The sequence below is a fragment of the Cervus canadensis genome, chromosome 4 (assembly GCF_019320065.1).
Source record: "Cervus canadensis isolate Bull #8, Minnesota chromosome 4, ASM1932006v1, whole genome shotgun sequence".
Classification (NCBI taxonomy): Eukaryota; Metazoa; Chordata; class Mammalia; order Artiodactyla; family Cervidae; genus Cervus; species Cervus canadensis.
The window spans coordinates 47,653,872-47,670,826 of NC_057389.1; the positions used below are offsets into that span (position 1 = coordinate 47,653,872).

The following is a 16,955-nucleotide window of genomic DNA, read 5'->3' on the forward strand; positions in this document are numbered from 1 at the left end:
GACACTGCAACCATGGGCCCCGCAACCTGGCAAGGGACCTAAGGAGCTGCAAGGGACACAGCCCACCACAAGGTCTCCAACAGGTTCCCACAGTATGCAGGTAGGAGGGTCCCACCTGCACACCAGGTAATTGGGGAGAGGTCAAATAGCATATAAAATCTCACCCGGTATTGGTACATCCCAGATGCTCATTAAATGTCACCTTTTCTTATTACATGGTCACTAGACGTTTAATCTACTAAAGAGTGATATTTACTGACCAAGTCAATATGTTCCAAGAACTCAGCCAGGTGTTTTACATTATCTATTCTAAACATTGTGAACAGATACTATTATCCCCATTTTACAAATAAAGAAAGCAGGACTCAAAGCTTAAATGATTCTTTCAAGGTTACAGCTAGTTAATATTAGAGCTAGTTTACTCATAATAATCTTGGGGATAGTGGTGGAGATGATGGTAGATACAAATTTACATATGGATAAAGAAAAATCATTATATAGATGATCTACTTAAATTTTTTAAGTCCTAATAAGGACCTATAATAACAGCCAGTTTTAAAAGCCATGTCAGGGGACTTCCCTGGAGGCCCACTGGATGAGACTCTGTGCTTCTATAATAAAATGGGCATGGGTTCGATTCTTGGCCGGGCTAACTATGATCCCACACGGCCAAAAAATTGAAAAATTTTTAAAAATTAAAAACCGAATCACTTCAGGATTAGGTAAAATTTTCTTGTATCATGGGCAAAAAGTTTGTGACTTTACAATGGGGAAACCAAAGAAAATATATGTACTTTTCCTAGACTCCACCTCTCCTCCACAGGGATTGTTTCCTAGACTCACAGTTTACAAACAAATCATCTAGAGGAGGAGTAGAGTGGCATCTCCCAGACGGTAGGTAACACAGAGCTCTTCTAAGACAAATGCCAAGCCAATAAGGACAAACTAATCTAAACGGCGGTCAGTGGCAGATGGGCTCCACTAAAGGAAACATAACCTGTTTTGCTATAACACTGTCATTGCATTCCTGAAGAACCTTTGCTCTACACGATCAAAAAAGTCAGAGACTCTTGTTTCAATTGGAAAAAAAGGAGTCACGGTGAAAAAGTTTCAGCTTACAATAACAAGGTTATTTTTCCTGCCGGAATTTTAGTTTTTAAAAGAAAAAGCAGTACTAATAGTTGTCAGTACATTTTATTATTGTGAACAATAATAACAAAATGGCTGACAGACACAAACCAAAGAGCTTTCTTGCTTATTCTTAAATGCAAACATTCAAAGGCTTAGTCTCCTCCATGAACTTCAGCTTTAGCCTTACACTGTTCGTTCAATAATTCAATACCAGTGCTAGAACATAGTCTTATATAAAGCAGCTGTGTCTACCTCTAAACTCACAAGCCTGATTGCTGATTATGGGATAAGTGATAGTGGTCAACACAACACAAACTAATAATATTCACACTCAACTGATAACATGAAAATCCATGGTGTAGGGAAAATGTCTGTAGAAGCTACTTGATGAAGGGAAAGGAACACTAACTACTCATAAGGACGAGAGGCTCCAAGTTTTGCCAAAATTCAGAAAAGGAACCTAAGGCTCATAGGAGATAATGTACTGCCGCAAGCAAAGAGTACAAGACAGTGTGGGGCATCATCGAAATGGAAACAGAGAGGGAGTTCCCTGGCAGTCCAGTGTTTGGGACTCAGTGCTTTCAATGCCATGGCTCAGGTTCAAGCCCTGGTCGGCTTGAGATCCTGCAAGCCATGCAGCACAGCCAAAAAAAAAGAAAGAGACAATATCAGACTCAAGAAAGGTAAAAATGACTCAACTTAAAAGTTTTCACAAGAGAAGAAAACAGGAGAACAAGAGGTTGGATTCCCCAAGTCTCACCACTAGAGCAATGGAAGTATTAGCTGAAGGGGGAAAAAAAATTACTTACAGGATCCAGACCTTCTTTCTCTAGTTTGGCTTTCTCCAAGTAGTAACTCCTCTCAGCCACACTGAGAAGCCTCCAACTCTCACTAATCTTCTTATTGATCTCAGACTGAGGGAGGTGGGGGAGCTCCTGCTGCACTTTCAGGTAGATGTCGTAATAGTACAGAAGGTAAGCAGACCTGAGGAAGCAAGGACTTCATAAGTTTTCCCCTCCCTCAACCAGTAAATTCTACAATATTTGAGTAGTGAAGAGTTAAATACAAAACCCAGCTTTTCATTTCAAAAGCATTTCTGTAAACAGAGACTGAGGCAAAGAAGCATTTAAATTATTATTTAATTTACCCCCCGAGGGTAAATGACGGGAGGTTTCTCCCTCCAGAAACCTGGAAGCAAAGGCTTGCCCGGTTTACTTCACCACCACCACTTTTTCTGCAGGGATGACGGACTTTAAATCCCAATATGGGCAAAAACAGATACAAATGTTCTGTCATTCCACTTTCAGGAAAAGGTTAGAGGACTGATTACCACTCACATCCTCCTACACAGCCTTTGGTGATCTCATTGGTAAACAGCACCTAGCCGAGGCCGAGAGGGAAGCAAGCAGACCTATCGAAGTGACCCAGAGCTGGGAGCCCAAGTCTGGGGAGTTCACAGTTAAGAAGGAGATTAGAGCTACAATCTGGATATTCTTTATAGGTATCATTGGTGCTACTTATAATTCCATATTTTTATTGATGCCCTAATTAAAAATTTAGACAACAGTGGTATTAATAATGCAGGATGTGGTTCTCTTGTACAAAACTTCCCACCATTTGTATGCCTATTTCCTGCTACAGCCTAGAAACAGGACCAAAATTTGGAAAGGAATGACAACTGCTAACATCAACTGGCCACTTTCTACTCCCCAACTCCCTCTCCCCCCAACCCCACTACCCATCAGGAGACTTCAAGAACTGACATGGCACCCTCAATGAATCTGGACATAGTCTAAAGTCTTCTTGTTCACCAGAGCTCTCTAAGCAGATTCTGTTTATAAATGCCAGCTACCAAAATGTGTTGGCTAACCTGGGTTTCTTGGCCTTTTCTCCATGTATTTTGTACTTTTTCTTCTTCTTGGGTGGCCCAGGGGAGGTGTAACAGTAGGCTTCCTCAATTTCCTCCATCACGACAGTTACCTCAGTACCATCATATGATGCATCCATGGCTAGAGGAAAGTCAAACACAAACAAGTGTCAAGAATCTACCTGAAAGGGGACAGCAGCCTCCCAACCCAATGATCCCTTATCTCTGCCAAGGCCTTAAGACTCAGTCACTTCCCAAACTCAGTGGATGGATCTTCAGCACCACCTGGGGGACTTACTAAACATACAGATTTTAGGATTCCACCTCAGCCTTCTGAGTCTCTAAAGGATATGGCAATATGTATCCTTAACAAGATTTTTGTGCCATGTGCTTAGTTGCTCAGGCATGTCTGACTCTTTCTGACCCTTTGGGCTGTAGCCTGCCACAGCTCCTCTGTCTGTGAGATTTTTTCGGGCAACAATATTGGAGTGGGTTGCCATTTTCCTCCTCCAGGGGATCTTCCTGACCCAGGAATTAAACTCTCGTCTCCTGTGTCTCCCGCAATGCAGGCAGATTCTTAACCTGCTGAGCCACTGGGGAAGCCCTTCATGCTGAAGCTCCAATACTTTGGCCACCTGATGCAAAGAGCAGATGCTGGGAAAGACCTGATGCTGGGAAAGATTGAGAGCAGGAGGAGAAGGGGGCAACAGAGGATGAGATGGTTGGATGGCCTCACCGACTCAATGGACATAAGTCTGAGCAAACTCCAGGAGACAGTGAAGGACAGGGAAGCCTGGCGTGCTGCAGTCCATGAAATCACAAAGAGTCAGACATGACTCAGTTACTCAACAACATCCTTAACAAGGGCCCCAGGTGATTCCCCTGACTAGGCAAATCTGGGATCACTAGCTTAGCCCTTTCACTTATATTCACTCATGAGACACTCAGTAATCCTTCAACTCAAAAGATCTATTAGCCCCATGTTATAAGAATTCCATATGGTAACAGGGCTGATTCCCTGGTGGCTCAGATGGTAAAGCATCTGTCCTCAATGCAGGAGACCTGGGTTCGATCCCCAGGTCGGGAAGATCCCCTGGAGAAGGAAATGGCAACCCACTCCAGTACTCCTGCCTAGAAAATTCCATGGATGGAGGAGCCTGGTGGGCTACAGTGCATGGGGTCGCAAAGAGTCGGACACGACTGAGCGACTTCACTTTCACTTTCTATGGTAACAGGTGAATACTTGGCCAAGAGTCATTTCTGGACGCTCCTTCATGTTTCATGCCTTAAGTAAAATGCTTCATTGATTTTCATTCATTCAAATGTGTAATAAGTGCCAATATATAGGAAGTTTCTTTACACTCTGCCAGCCTGTGTGACTTTGGATAGGTCCTTAAGCTGCTTTATGTTCAATTCTCTTTTTAAATAATAAAAACCAATGTCTCACCCACCTTACCACAGATTACAGTGATAAGGCTCAAGGAACAGCAAAGTGCTATACAAAAAGGGTTCATTATTAAAGATGAATAGGCTGTGACTGAGATGCTTAATGACCTGCCCAAAGGGACACCACATCCAGGGACTCGAAAAGCAGATTTTTTTTTAACTCAAAAATTCAACTGTGAGCCTTCTTCCATTACACTACACTGCTCCCATCTCCATTAGCAACATTCTAAATCAGCACTGTTCTATTAACATTTTGAAATGATCGAAATGTTCTTCATCTGTGCTCCTCCAATATGGTAGCTACTTATAGATACTGAGCACCTGAAATACAGATTGTGTGACTGAAGAATTGATTTCATTTTACTTAACTGTAATTAGTTTAAATAGCCACATAAGGTTAGTGACTAAGGTATTTAACCACTCAGGTGTAAACAGTAATCTGACAGACAGACATTAACTCTCCAGAACTGGTCTAAGAAACAGATAATCTACTAACAGCCTTTCCTAGGGAAAGGAAGGCATTACAAAAAATTTCAATGACTAGTTCAAGAAGAGTTAGTTTATTTGTGGCCACATTCTAAGTTGGAGTTTTACCCACAGACTCAATCCTTGGACGCAGAAAGGTTCCCAGAAACTTCATTGTACAAGAAATAATACAGTTGCTCCACAGAATCTGTGAGAAGATAATTTAGGATTCTGGGAAGAAGGAGCTGTGTAAGTAAACACAGAACTGCTATGTGTATTACAAGGTCCACTCACATTTCAATTTAGAACTCACTCCACAAATGAAGTATCTGATAAGTTATAATGAGAAAAAGAGCACTGCATGTTGAGTCAGGAGACCTGGATCCAAGTCTAAATTCTAACCAAGCGATCTCAGGTAAGTCTATTCCCACCCTAAAATTCTGCTGTTCCTCAAGTTAAGACTGAAGACGCTGAAATCTGTGGCTCCTAACCTTGAGAGGCAAGAACACCTTTGAGAATGCTGTGAAAGTGGAAATACTCTCTCCCAAAAAATGCAGATAATTATTTCACTTTTAATTTTTAAAGATATACTGAAGGCTAAGAACACACTTCCTAAAGTTCTTTCTACTTCTGTACCACCTCTAAATGATTTCACTTACCACTAGAAAACATAACAACCCCCCACCCCCCCAAAAAAACCCCAGCCTTCTGTTACAGCACAACTCTAGAGAAGAACATAACCCACATTCGACTGGGTCAGAAACAGACCAGTGCCTTCACTGAGTAAGGGACCCAAGGGTTCAAACCAAAGCTATGTGAGGATGTGCTTTTATTTTTTGCCTTCAATTGACTCCTCAGCCCTTGAGTCTTACAGAGAAAAGCAATCACTGCAGGAGAGCTTCTGTAAAGAATGACATAAAGGGTTTTAGCACGCAGAGCAAAACAAGTTAAAAAACAGTCATACAAACACATTGAGGGTTAGGGGCAGGAAGAGACTACCCTGGGTCTTGGCTTGTTTGACTAGCCTGGCTTAAGCCTGGGTTCAACAGTGTTTTCAGATCCTAGTCCCCAGTACAGCAATGCAAAAAAAAAAAAGCCAAGATAATATAAAGGGTAAAAACCAAGGGCTCTGGAGGACAGAAGATCAGGGTACTAATTTAATTCACGCACTTTAACAGCACGCGCACAAAGTTCTATGACCTTGAGCAATCTACTCTCACTGTCGAAGCCTCAGTTTTCTCCTCTTGTAAAAGAAAAGTAAGGTAATACTTGAAATATGTGACACACATTCACTATCCCATCAGATACCCCTCGGACCCTCATTAAATGGCCTTTGACAGCACAGCTGTGGGACACGGTTGGCCTATGGGCCTTAGACGAATGCGGGAGGAGACTAAGGCACACTGCTCCCAAATTGAGGAAGAGGCAACAGCGTTCAGAGAGCCGCAGCTCCCAGCTCGTGCAGCGCCGCGCTCAAGGGCGGGACTTACCTGGAGAAGCGTGAAAGCCGCGCGGCTCACATTCCCGGAGGCGCCCGGCCAGGGGGCTCGACGAGGGGGCTGGCCGGCGCACTCGCGCTCCCCGCTGTCGGCGAGAGGCGGCTCCAGTCGTGGCAGTGGCAGCAAGGAAGTGGAGACGAGGACTCGCGCGCGCATCCCGGGGGCTAGAGGAGCCCCGGCCCCGCGGCCCCGCCCGGCGACACACGGCGCGGAGTCGCGACAGCCCCTCTCGCTCCCCTTCCTCGGAGTCGCGATATGGGGTCGTGGAGGGAGGGTGTGGAAGCACACGTTCGCCCCGCAGGCTCTTCAATGACGCCTGCCGAGGGCCCCGGGGGTCAAGCCCCGGGAAACCCGAGGAAGAAAGCAGGGACACGGGCGTCACCGCGGCACCGGCTCAGCCGCAACAGTGGCGGCAGCACCAGCAGCACACCTCGAATCGCCAGGGAGACCTGTCCCGGCGGTCCTCGCGGCGCACCGGAAGAGGCCGGCGGCGCGTGACTACGTGCGACCCCTCGCGCAAGCGCAGTAGTCCCGTCTCAGACTGAGGGGCGGGCCCATAGAAACTGCTTAGAGACTTAGAAGGGGGCTGCTAAGGAAGACGGACTGCTTCCTGCTAGAGGTTCCGGGAGACGGAGGAAGCTGCGGCCGCCCGCGCTGGAAGCCCTCAGCCCCTCGGGTGTTGCCGTAGGGCGTTCAGGTAAATGGGGCGGGGCTGTGCCGAGGGCGGGGATCGAGGCCCCGCCTCTCCTGTCAAAGCTAAGTCGGGCCAGAGGAGCCTCAGCACGATCCCCCAACACGGGATGCCAACAAGGCATGACCCCATTCCTGCTCTGTCACCGCTTGTTCAAGATAGGGTTGTTACTTCTTAGCGTGTCATCAAGCCGTCCTCCTCACCCAGTGATCTGCCCGCAATCCGTCTCTCCCACCGTCCCACGCACAGTAGTGGTTGTGACGGATTCAAATGGAACTGAATGACATGTGCAATCAGATAAGAATTGTCCCTTCCTGCCGATGTTACAGGTCGTCCTACATTGGTACAAGTCCCTGCACTCTTACTACTATGCAAATCTGCTTATTTTCTCCTTATACCACCATCACTTTTCTCCATCTACCACTATCACCAGCCTTCTCCTAGTCACCTGCCTGGACTGACGCAGTTTCTTCCAATCTCCTCTCTTTTCCCTCTACAATCTATTCTCCACACAACACGCAAACATATCTTCTTGTATTGTAAATCTGATTAGGTCACTCTCTGCTTAAGACCTTCCAGTGTCCTCTTGTTTACTTCGAATAAAATTCAAATTTATCTTGACTTCCAAGGTCTTGATTTAGCTCTGAGTCATTCTTCCACATCCCTTCTCAGTACTGGTATTGTTCCCAGAACAAGCTATATCGCACTCTGTAGTATGCAGAATGCTAGCTTTGTGCTGAGCTTCCTTGGGTTTGAATTCCAGTCCCATCATATATAAGCTGTATTAAGAATGTAAAGTATTTAGCGCAAGTTATGTTTACAAAGAACCAATAATTGGTACTCATTTCAGTAAATGGCATCACCATTCACTCCATTGATAAGTGCTCAAGCCAGAAATCTGGGAGTTATCCTTGACTCCTCTTGCACCTCACATCCAATCCATCAGGAAGCTCTGAAAGAACATAGTCCCAAACCGACCACTTCTTACCATCTCCATTATTACTCTAAAACAAGCCACCATTATCTCACATCAGGACTCCTGCAACAGCCTCTAGTCTCCTCCTTTTTCTCTGACACCCTTCCATTCGATTCTTCACACAGCAGTCATCTTTTTCTTTGCTTAAAATCCTTCAGGAGTTTCTTGTTGCACTCAAATTAACATATCCCAACTATATATGGCCTACTAGGCTAGCCTGCATTTATCTTCAGATTTAGGGCCACCTCTTAGGAAAATGGACTTTACCCATTAGGTACTCCACCTTACAACCAAAAGACTTTCTAAAGTGCAAATCTGATCATGTCATTCCAAAAACAAACAAACGAAAAAACAAAACTCTAAAGGCCTCTTACTATCCCAAGATCCTTGTTTTCTTCTCCAAAGACACTTCCCCCCCGACAATGCCTTTTTATTTTCTACAGTACTTCATTGCCTTTACACATAGTTTCTTCTACCTCATGAATTCCTATTTGTTTATACTTTAACTCCTAACATCAATCTTGTTTCCTCTTAGAAGTACACTGCCCATCTCTGTCCCACCCAGTTGATCATCCCACTTCTGTGTTCTTCCACAGTACACTGTAGCCTCTATTAAAGTACTCCATACACTCTATAGTTTTGTCTTCCCTGCTTCCCTAGTAATGTCCTCAGTGGTAGGCACTATGCTGTATTCATCTTTGTATGGCTGACATCAAGTCCAGTGCTTAGCACAGAGAGGATGTCATGAATGGATAGACATGTGTGGAGGTAGTGGCAGACATCTCACAGCCTAACGTACAGCAGCTTCTCTTGTTCTCAGAGGATTCTCATGATAAAAGGTTTAAGCAGGAAGTTACCAAAACTGCTACCGCTGAATTATTTCCTTCATAGCACATATCACACTCTGGATTAACAAATTTTTCTGTTCAATTATTGTTTATCTCCCTACATCACATTGTATATTTCATAAGGGCAGGAACCTTGACAATGTTGTTCATCACTGTATCCTCACCACTAGGCACCTGTAATTATTTATTAAATGAATGTGTGGCTACCAGAAACATCTTCCCACAGTGAAAAATCCTTCCAAACCATGGTGACAGAGCTATAAAGATTTCACTGTGGTGAGATTTCAAGCAGGACTATAGATTGGCAGAAATAGCACTAATCTGAGTCAAGAAATCTGAGCTATATGAACTTGGGTAGGTCCCTTCCCTGGGCCTCAGTTTCTGCATCTATGAAATGAGCCTGATAATAATTAATTGAATTTATATAATGCATTGCTATTTGCAGAGATTTTACCATCTATTATTTCAGTGTAGCCTCATAGCAGACAGAGCAGACACAGTTATTATTTTTATGAAGGCTCAGAAAATCTGAGGAAACTTGACTAGATCTCTTCTATTTCAAAAATTCTATTAATATGATGAATCTGTATAAGTAATCTCTACAATAAGTCAGTAGCATGAATCCCATCTTCTCTTGACTTTGGCCTTATCATTTTTTAATACGATTTAAAAAAATCTGAACCCATCTTTTAGGGGGAATCCATTATCGTTGGTTCCTGATAGGCACTCCATTTTGTCTTCTCAGTTTTCCACACTTGTAGCAAAACAAGCCAAGAAGAGGAACAGACACAGCCTTGGTAGTTGTGGCCTGGCCCTCATTCTACAGATATGGCAAACAAGGGGAACAAGAAGCATCCGCAGTCCTCCCTGGAGGAGAAAATGAGTTGTGGAAGCTGTAGACTCAGGCAAGAGGAAAGGCAATGTGGCAAAAGAATTTGGCATTACTCCTTCTACTCTGTCTACATTGTTAAAGTGAAAGTCACTCAGTTGTGTCTGACTTTTTGTGACCCCCGTGGACTATATAGTCCATGAAATTCTCTAGGCCAGAATACTGAAGGATCGTGCCAAATTTGAAGAAAAGATGCAGGAGGCATGTATGGGACCTCAGCAGAAAAGGATAAGGAATGCTTTTTATGACGACATTGATAAGGCTGTTTTTGCCTGGTTTCAAGAAATCCATGCCAAAAACGTTCTTGTGACTGGTTCTGTCATTTGGAAAAAAGCACTAAACTTGGCCAATATGCTTGGCTATGACAGTTTTCAAGCAAGTGTGGGCTGGCTGAACAGACTTCAGGATCGCCACTAAATTTCTTTGGAAGCAGTCTGTAGAGGGGAGAGTGAGAGATTAATGAACAGTTAATATGTGGCATGCAGAGGAAATTATAAAACTAGTTGCTGACTTCAGCCTAGATGATATCTTTAATGCTGATGAGACAGGAATGTTTTTCCAGTTGTTTCCCCAGCACACACTTGCTGCTAAAGGGGACCATTGTCAAAGGGACAAGAAAGCGAGGCAGCAGTTGACAGCACTCTTTTGTTGCAGCGCTTTAGGAACTGAAAAAATGAGACCGTTGATTGTTGGTAGGTCAGCCAACCCACGCTGCCTCAAGAATGTCCATTCTCTCCCCTGTGACTACTGAGCCAACCAGCAGGCATGGATGACACAGGATCTGTTTAATGAGTGGTTGATGCAAGTGGATGCCAGGATGAAGCAGGTGGAATGCTGGATCCTCCTGCTGATCGACAAGTGCTCTGCTCACAGCATGCTTCTTCCACGCTTAGAAAGCAGTCAGGTGTGGTTTCTGCCCTCAAACTGTACTGCCGTCCTGCGGCCACTGAACCTTGGCATAATTCATACCATGAAAGTGCTGCACAGGGGCCACCTTCTACAACTGATCCTCCTCAAGTTCAACAGCAGTGAGGATAAAGAAAAAGTGGACATCAAGCAGGCTGATGACATGATTGCTACAGCATGGTGGTCAGTCAAGCGGTCCACAGTGGTGAAATGCTGGCAGAAGGCAGGCATCGTCCCTGTGGAACTGACAGATTCTGACACAGAAACAGTCACCGGTGAACCAGGTATTGCCACTGAAAAGTTGTGGCACTTGGTGGCTCTTGCCACCTGTGTCCCAAATGAAATAAATTTCTAAGACTTTGTCACTGCAGACGATGACCTCATCATCTCTCAGGAGCTGTTGGACACAGAGGTAATCCAGGACATGGGAGCCAGCCAAAGTACTGATGAAGCTGGAAGTGAAGATAAGGGGGAGGCATCTTTACCACAGCAGCCAAAAATCACCATCACAGAGGCCATCTCAAGTGCACAGAAACTTAGATGGTTCCTTTCCACCTGTGCTGGTGTTCCTGATGCCATTTTTGGACAGCTAAATGGCATAGAAGAATATTTAATGAGATGAGTGATGCAAACTCTTGTTGATTCCAAAATTACAGATTTCCTCCAAACAAAATAATGTAGAAATTAACTGCCTCTTTTAATTCAGAGGATGTAGTTTATAAGAATAAATTTCTTTAGATAGGATATTGAACTTAAATTTTGAGCAATATTATGACAACATTCCAGTTTTCTGAAATAATCAAGAAACTTTCTTGAATGGAATTTGAGACCGAAGGCTTTTCATTTCTAATAAGTTCCCAGGCGATGCCAATGCTGATGTGGTCCAAGGCCCGTGCCTGAGAACCACTGGTCCTGCTGGGTTCTACCATTTCTCTTTTTAACTAGCCATCTAAATACTCCCAATCACTAACTGTCAGAAAAAGAAAAAAGCATCAGCTGTTCTTACTCTAGAGCTGTAACTCCTTCCTGCTGATCTCGTAACTCCAGAACCTTCTTAGCTATTCTCCTGAATGCCCTACCAAGTATTCAGTAGAGGTACATCTATGTCAAAAGAATTACCAAGAGCCATCTAGCCTATCAAAGCATCTTTTAGTACTTCAGGATTATTATCAGTAGGGTGCCAGAGTATGGGGAAATAAAGTGCCTGATAGAGGAGACATGCTACAACCTGGAAAGCATGGTAATACCGGTACCTCTCAAACCCAGGCAAGGCGTGAGGAACATTTATAAGAGAAATGACCTGTGTGAGAATGTTTGGATTATTCAGATAATCCACAGTGGTCCTCTGCACACCAGTGGATAACCCAGCCTGGACCATGTCATTAATACAAGGGCATACTGTTTGCCTTCACTACAATTACTTCATTGCTGTTGTTCAGTCGCTAAGTCATGTCTAACTTTTTGCGACCCCATAGACTGTAGCCCACCAGGCTCCTCTGACCGTGGGCTTTCCCAGGCAAGAATACTGGAGTGGATTGCCATTTCCTTCTCCAAGGGATCCTTCCAGGTCAAGGATCAAATCTGCATCTCCCACACTGGCAGGTGGATTCTTTACCACTGAACTACCAGGGAAGCCCATAAATCACCCTTGTTCATTTGTATTTGTTTTTCAAAGAGTCTGTGAGAGCAGAGTTAAGTTACTTAAAGCTGTATAAATTTATCATCAAATTTATATTAAACACAACACTGTAAAGCAATTATCCTCCAATTAAAAATAAAAAATAAACTTAAAAATTATATTAAAAGTTTTTCTCCTATAAAAAGGCATGCTTAATATCCTTTGAAACCCTAGTATCTATTCGTCATGAGTCAGATAAGTATCAGGTTCATTTTTAGAAGGTGTACACAATACCTGTTACTGTTGTAGTGTGGTTCCCTGCCATAGGTTAATTTTATGGCTATTTCAGAAATCCATAGGAATTTAGTGACTTTTCTTCCTGTAGTTACTTAATTGAAACAGATGTATAAAGCAGATTAATCATAGAAAATACCACTTCCATGTTGAACAAAAGAACAAACACAGCAGATGCTTAAATAGATGTGTTTTTTTAAAAAACCTTATTATGGATATTTTTTCCTTTTAACAAACTAATATAATTTGAATTAAAGTTACTATACATATTTAAAATTATTAACACATAGGAGAGGAAAACAGTATCTTCTGGCTAAGTCCTGTGGTTCTGTCACACTGTCAGCACCTTAATTGCTCTCATCATGTGTCAAGATTACTGATGAAATTTCTAATTTCTTCCCTCATCTTTCTCCTCAAGTCCATTTTGCACATAATGTTAGAACTCTTTCCCCTCCCCAATTATCTGTGGTGGCTCCCAAAGGCCTACAAAAGCAAGACTATTTAGCTGAGTTCTAGCACCCTCTGGAGTTGACTACAACCTGCATTTCCAGCTTGGTTGCTCAGCAGTTTAGTGTGTGTGGCCCCCACCATGGGCCATTGTCTTCACTCCATACCCATGTCTGCCAGTGTGCTTTGGCCTGAATGCCTCACCCTGTTCTCTACCAAGCTGGGCCTCACATGTTCTTCAAGCACTAACCAGAGTCCTCTTTCTTTCAGCCCTTCTTGAAGACTCCAGCACCTGTTCCACCTTTCTCTCCCTCAATTCCTCAGCACTACTGTCTCTGTCATTCAGTTAAGCACTTAAACGTTTTGTCGACTTCCTGTAGCCAGACTGTAAGCTCCATGAGAGCAGGAACCACTCTGCCTTTGTAACCGTAAAGGTGCCTAGCACTGTCCTGGGAACATCAATAAACATCAGTAGGCACATTAGTAAACACTGGTGTATAAATTAACGTCAAGTAGTGTCAAAGCCACCTTATTTTTAAAGCTGCCAGAAGCACTGATCCTACTAGAAAATGATTTGGAGATAAGATAGTGCTGCCCTCTATTTTAAAAGGACTTGCAAAATTTTTCCATGAATCATTGCTCAAATGTTATTTCAGTCCAGGTTACAATCTATTCTTTGATAATGAAGAATTCTAATACAGTGTTAAACCTATTTCCTTGCACAGAAAGTCACTGCGGGAATCTCCATTTCTGTAAGAGAAGACTTTGGTGTGAAAGGCTTTGTCTCAGTTCTTTGTATATAGTAATATTCAGTAAGTATGTGCTTAAATGTGCTCTTTAAAAAAAGAAATCTCACATTCTTGACTCATTTAACATATCATATGAATTATATCCAAGTAGATGGAAATCAGATCCAGGAGAGCTTTTGCAGTCTGGTTTATGTCAGGTGAAACTTCGCTCCTCTTGGATATTGGTTTTTTTTGTTGTTGCTGTTTCTTTGCCTTCTGGAATGTGGGATCTTAGTTCCCTCACCAGGGATGAAACCTGTACCCCCTGCAGTGAAAGCACAGAGTTTTAACCACCGGACCACCTGTAAAGTCCCCAAATTAGAGGGTTTTAACACTTTTTTAAACTAAAAAAGGTTGATACTATCCCTCCTTGGTCTACTGTCTTCATCAGGCCCTCTCTGGCTTTTCTCTGACTTTCTGTTCCCTCCAACCCCACTTGAGGATATAATTTTGTTCCATCTGACCAATCCATTTTGTAAGCCACCATTCTGGGATTATGGACCTACCTCAATTGTGCTGTCATGAGGATAAAAAAAGTGTACCTGTAAATGCTGTCTGTTGTCATCACTTGCTTCCCAAGTAGCCTAGTGGTAAAGAATCCACCTGCCAAAAAAAAAAAGATTCCACCTGCCAATACAGGAGGCACAAGAGATGCAGGTTCGATCCTTGGGTTGGGAAGATCCCCTGGAGTAGGAAATGGCAACCTGCTCCAGTGTTCTTGCCTGGAAAATTCCATGGACAGAGCCTAGCAGGCTACAGTCCACGGGGTCACAGAGTTGGACACAACTGAGCACATACACACACATTGTCATTACTATCCACCCAATTTGAAACCTAACCATCTAGAGGCAAGGACCTGCCTTACCACTAAAATATCTTGGGATTCAGTGTTCCAGAACCACCCAACCTGAGAAATAGATAAAACTTAAGGAGTTATCTTTGCCCTATTCCTATGAAGGGCTCTTTCATTAAAATGGAAGAAAGCTAAGGAACTTCCCTGGTGGCCCAGTGACTAAGACTCCATGCTCCCAATGTAGGGGGCCAGGATTCAGCCCCTGATAGGAGAACTAGATCTCACATGCCACAACTAAGACCTCAAGAAGCCAAATAAATATTTTAAAAATTGATGTGTAAAAGAAGAAAGCTAAGCCTTATTGACTGCATATTTATGTCAAGCATTGTCTCACTTCTTATCATTTAATCTTTCCAACAAATAATACCAAAGGCTAGATAGTTACCTTCGAATTGGGATATGGTAGAGGGCTTCCTTGGTAGCTCAGTTGGTAAAGAATCCTCCTGCAATGCAGGAGACCCCGGTTTGATTCCTGGGCCAGGAAGATCCTCTGGAGAAGGGATCAGCTACCCACTCCAGTATTCTTGGGCTTCCCTTGTGGCTCAGCTGGTAAAGAATCTTCCTGCAATGCGGGAGACCTGAATTCGATCCCAGAGTTGGGAAGATCCCCTGGAGAAGGAAAAGGCTACCCACCCCAGTATTCTGGCCTGGAGAATTCCATGAGCTGTATAGTCAATGGGGTCACAATGAGTCCGACACAGATGAGTGACTTCACTCACTCACTCAGAGCATATTCTGCCACCAGAGGGCAGGGGTGGGCTACATGAGGGAGACAGTTCAGCCAACCGAAGAAATTAGGAGCAGCCACTTGGAATTTCTGACATGGCAGAGACTAAAGTAGACGAGGAAGGGGAGAGGAGACACGGGATGTGGGACTTGTTCAAGCAACTGATTTAGAAATAACTGTACCTTGAGCTTCCCTGGTAGCTCAGTGGTAAAGAGTCTGCCTGCCAATGCAGAAGACATGGGTTCGATCCCTGGTCCAGGAACATCCCACATGCCAAGGAGCTACTGCTAAGCCCATGTGCCACACAACTATTGAGCCTATGCTACAGAGCCCTTGCACTGCAACTACTGAAGCCTGTGTGTCCTAAAGCCCATGCTCCATGACAAGAGAAGCCACAGCAATGAGAGGCCTGTATACCGCAACTAGAGTAGCCCCCAATGTCCACAACTAGAGAAAAATCTGTGCAGCAATGAAGACCCACCACAGCCAAAAATAAAATTATTTTTAAAAAAGAAATAACTGTACTTCAGACTACCCAGTCGACCCCGTTATACACACTTATCCCTTCAACTATTGATAACCACATGCCACATAATTGACTCTGGGCAATAATTGACAGGCTCTGCAAATAAGCCAGTGTTAAGAGAAGTAGTCACCCATCAATATATCCATGCTTTCAATAATCACTGAAATGTTGGACCTTATAAAATACCCACTGCTGACCTAAGAGGCACAAAGAATGAATTAAGTTCATGACCCTCCCCTCAAGCAGTTCAGGAAGCAGAGATCAATGAGAGGGGAAAAAATAATAATAAAGTTGTAAATACCATTTTAGAGAATAACCAGAGAATTTACAGAAGTACAGAGATAGAGCCCAAAGGAGCCCCTGCATGAGAAGAGGAATTCAATAGGAATTGTTGCTAAGAGCCAGGGACATTTAATATGAAGTGTCTGAAGGAAGAGTAGGGAGTTATGTATATGGGGCTGGGAAGCAATCCCTGGCAGAAGGAACAGCCTTCTACAAAAAGGCCTGAGTATTAAAAAAAAAAAAATGGCCCATTTGGGAAAAGCTAAGGTTAGAGGTAGGGATGTCAAGCAAAGGATGTGTGGTAGGACAAGTGACTGGAGATGCAAGCAAGAACATAATTTTTAAGGTCCTGTTGGCTAAAGCATTAATCTTGAACTTAACCTAAAAACACTGGAGAACCACTTATAAGTGTCAAACTTCATTTTTGTAGAAATTGAGAACTAATGTAGAGGCTGAGCTGGAGAGATACAGGTAAACTAGTTAGGCTGTGACATCATCCCAAAGAGAAACGATATACATTGATGGCAAGGAAGAGGTGTTGGACTTCAGACTTGTCAGGTAGATGGCTTTGGTGTGAGAGATGAAGAGGAATGTTCTAGAATTTCCCAGGATTCTGGCTTGAGTAGCTAGCTCATGCCATAATCAAGAGAGGTTAAACAGGAGGCACTTGGAGATATGCTGCTTATGAGATGCCCATGGGAT

The 16,955-nt window shown here is 43.5% G+C and overlaps 1 protein-coding gene and 1 long non-coding RNA gene across 4 annotated transcripts in view; one reads left to right on the top strand and one right to left on the bottom strand.

Annotated features, from left to right (window-relative positions):
* HMGXB3 (HMG-box containing 3) overlaps nt 1–6,903 on the bottom strand; it is a 66,972-nt gene extending 60,069 nt beyond the window's left edge. For 2 of the 3 annotated variants that reach the window (XM_043464982.1, XM_043464981.1), the window contains exons 1-3: nt 6,400–6,903; nt 3,002–3,140; nt 1,941–2,115 (exon numbers count right to left, since the gene is read on the bottom strand). In XM_043464982.1, coding sequence (XP_043320917.1) covers nt 1,941–2,115; nt 3,002–3,138 — 312 coding nt within the window. In that variant the 5' untranslated portion in view covers nt 3,139–3,140; nt 6,400–6,903. The remainder of the gene's footprint in view (nt 1–1,940; nt 2,116–3,001; nt 3,141–6,399) is intronic. The other variant, XM_043464980.1, reaches the window with a different exon arrangement.
* Nucleotides 6,904–6,966: 63 nt separating this feature from the next.
* Nucleotides 6,967–11,693, top strand: LOC122439715. The gene is made up of 2 exons (XR_006268970.1): nt 6,967–7,105; nt 9,669–11,693. It is a non-coding gene; the product is annotated as an uncharacterized LOC122439715 (long non-coding RNA).
* The last annotated feature ends 5,262 nt before the right edge of the window (nt 11,694–16,955 follow it).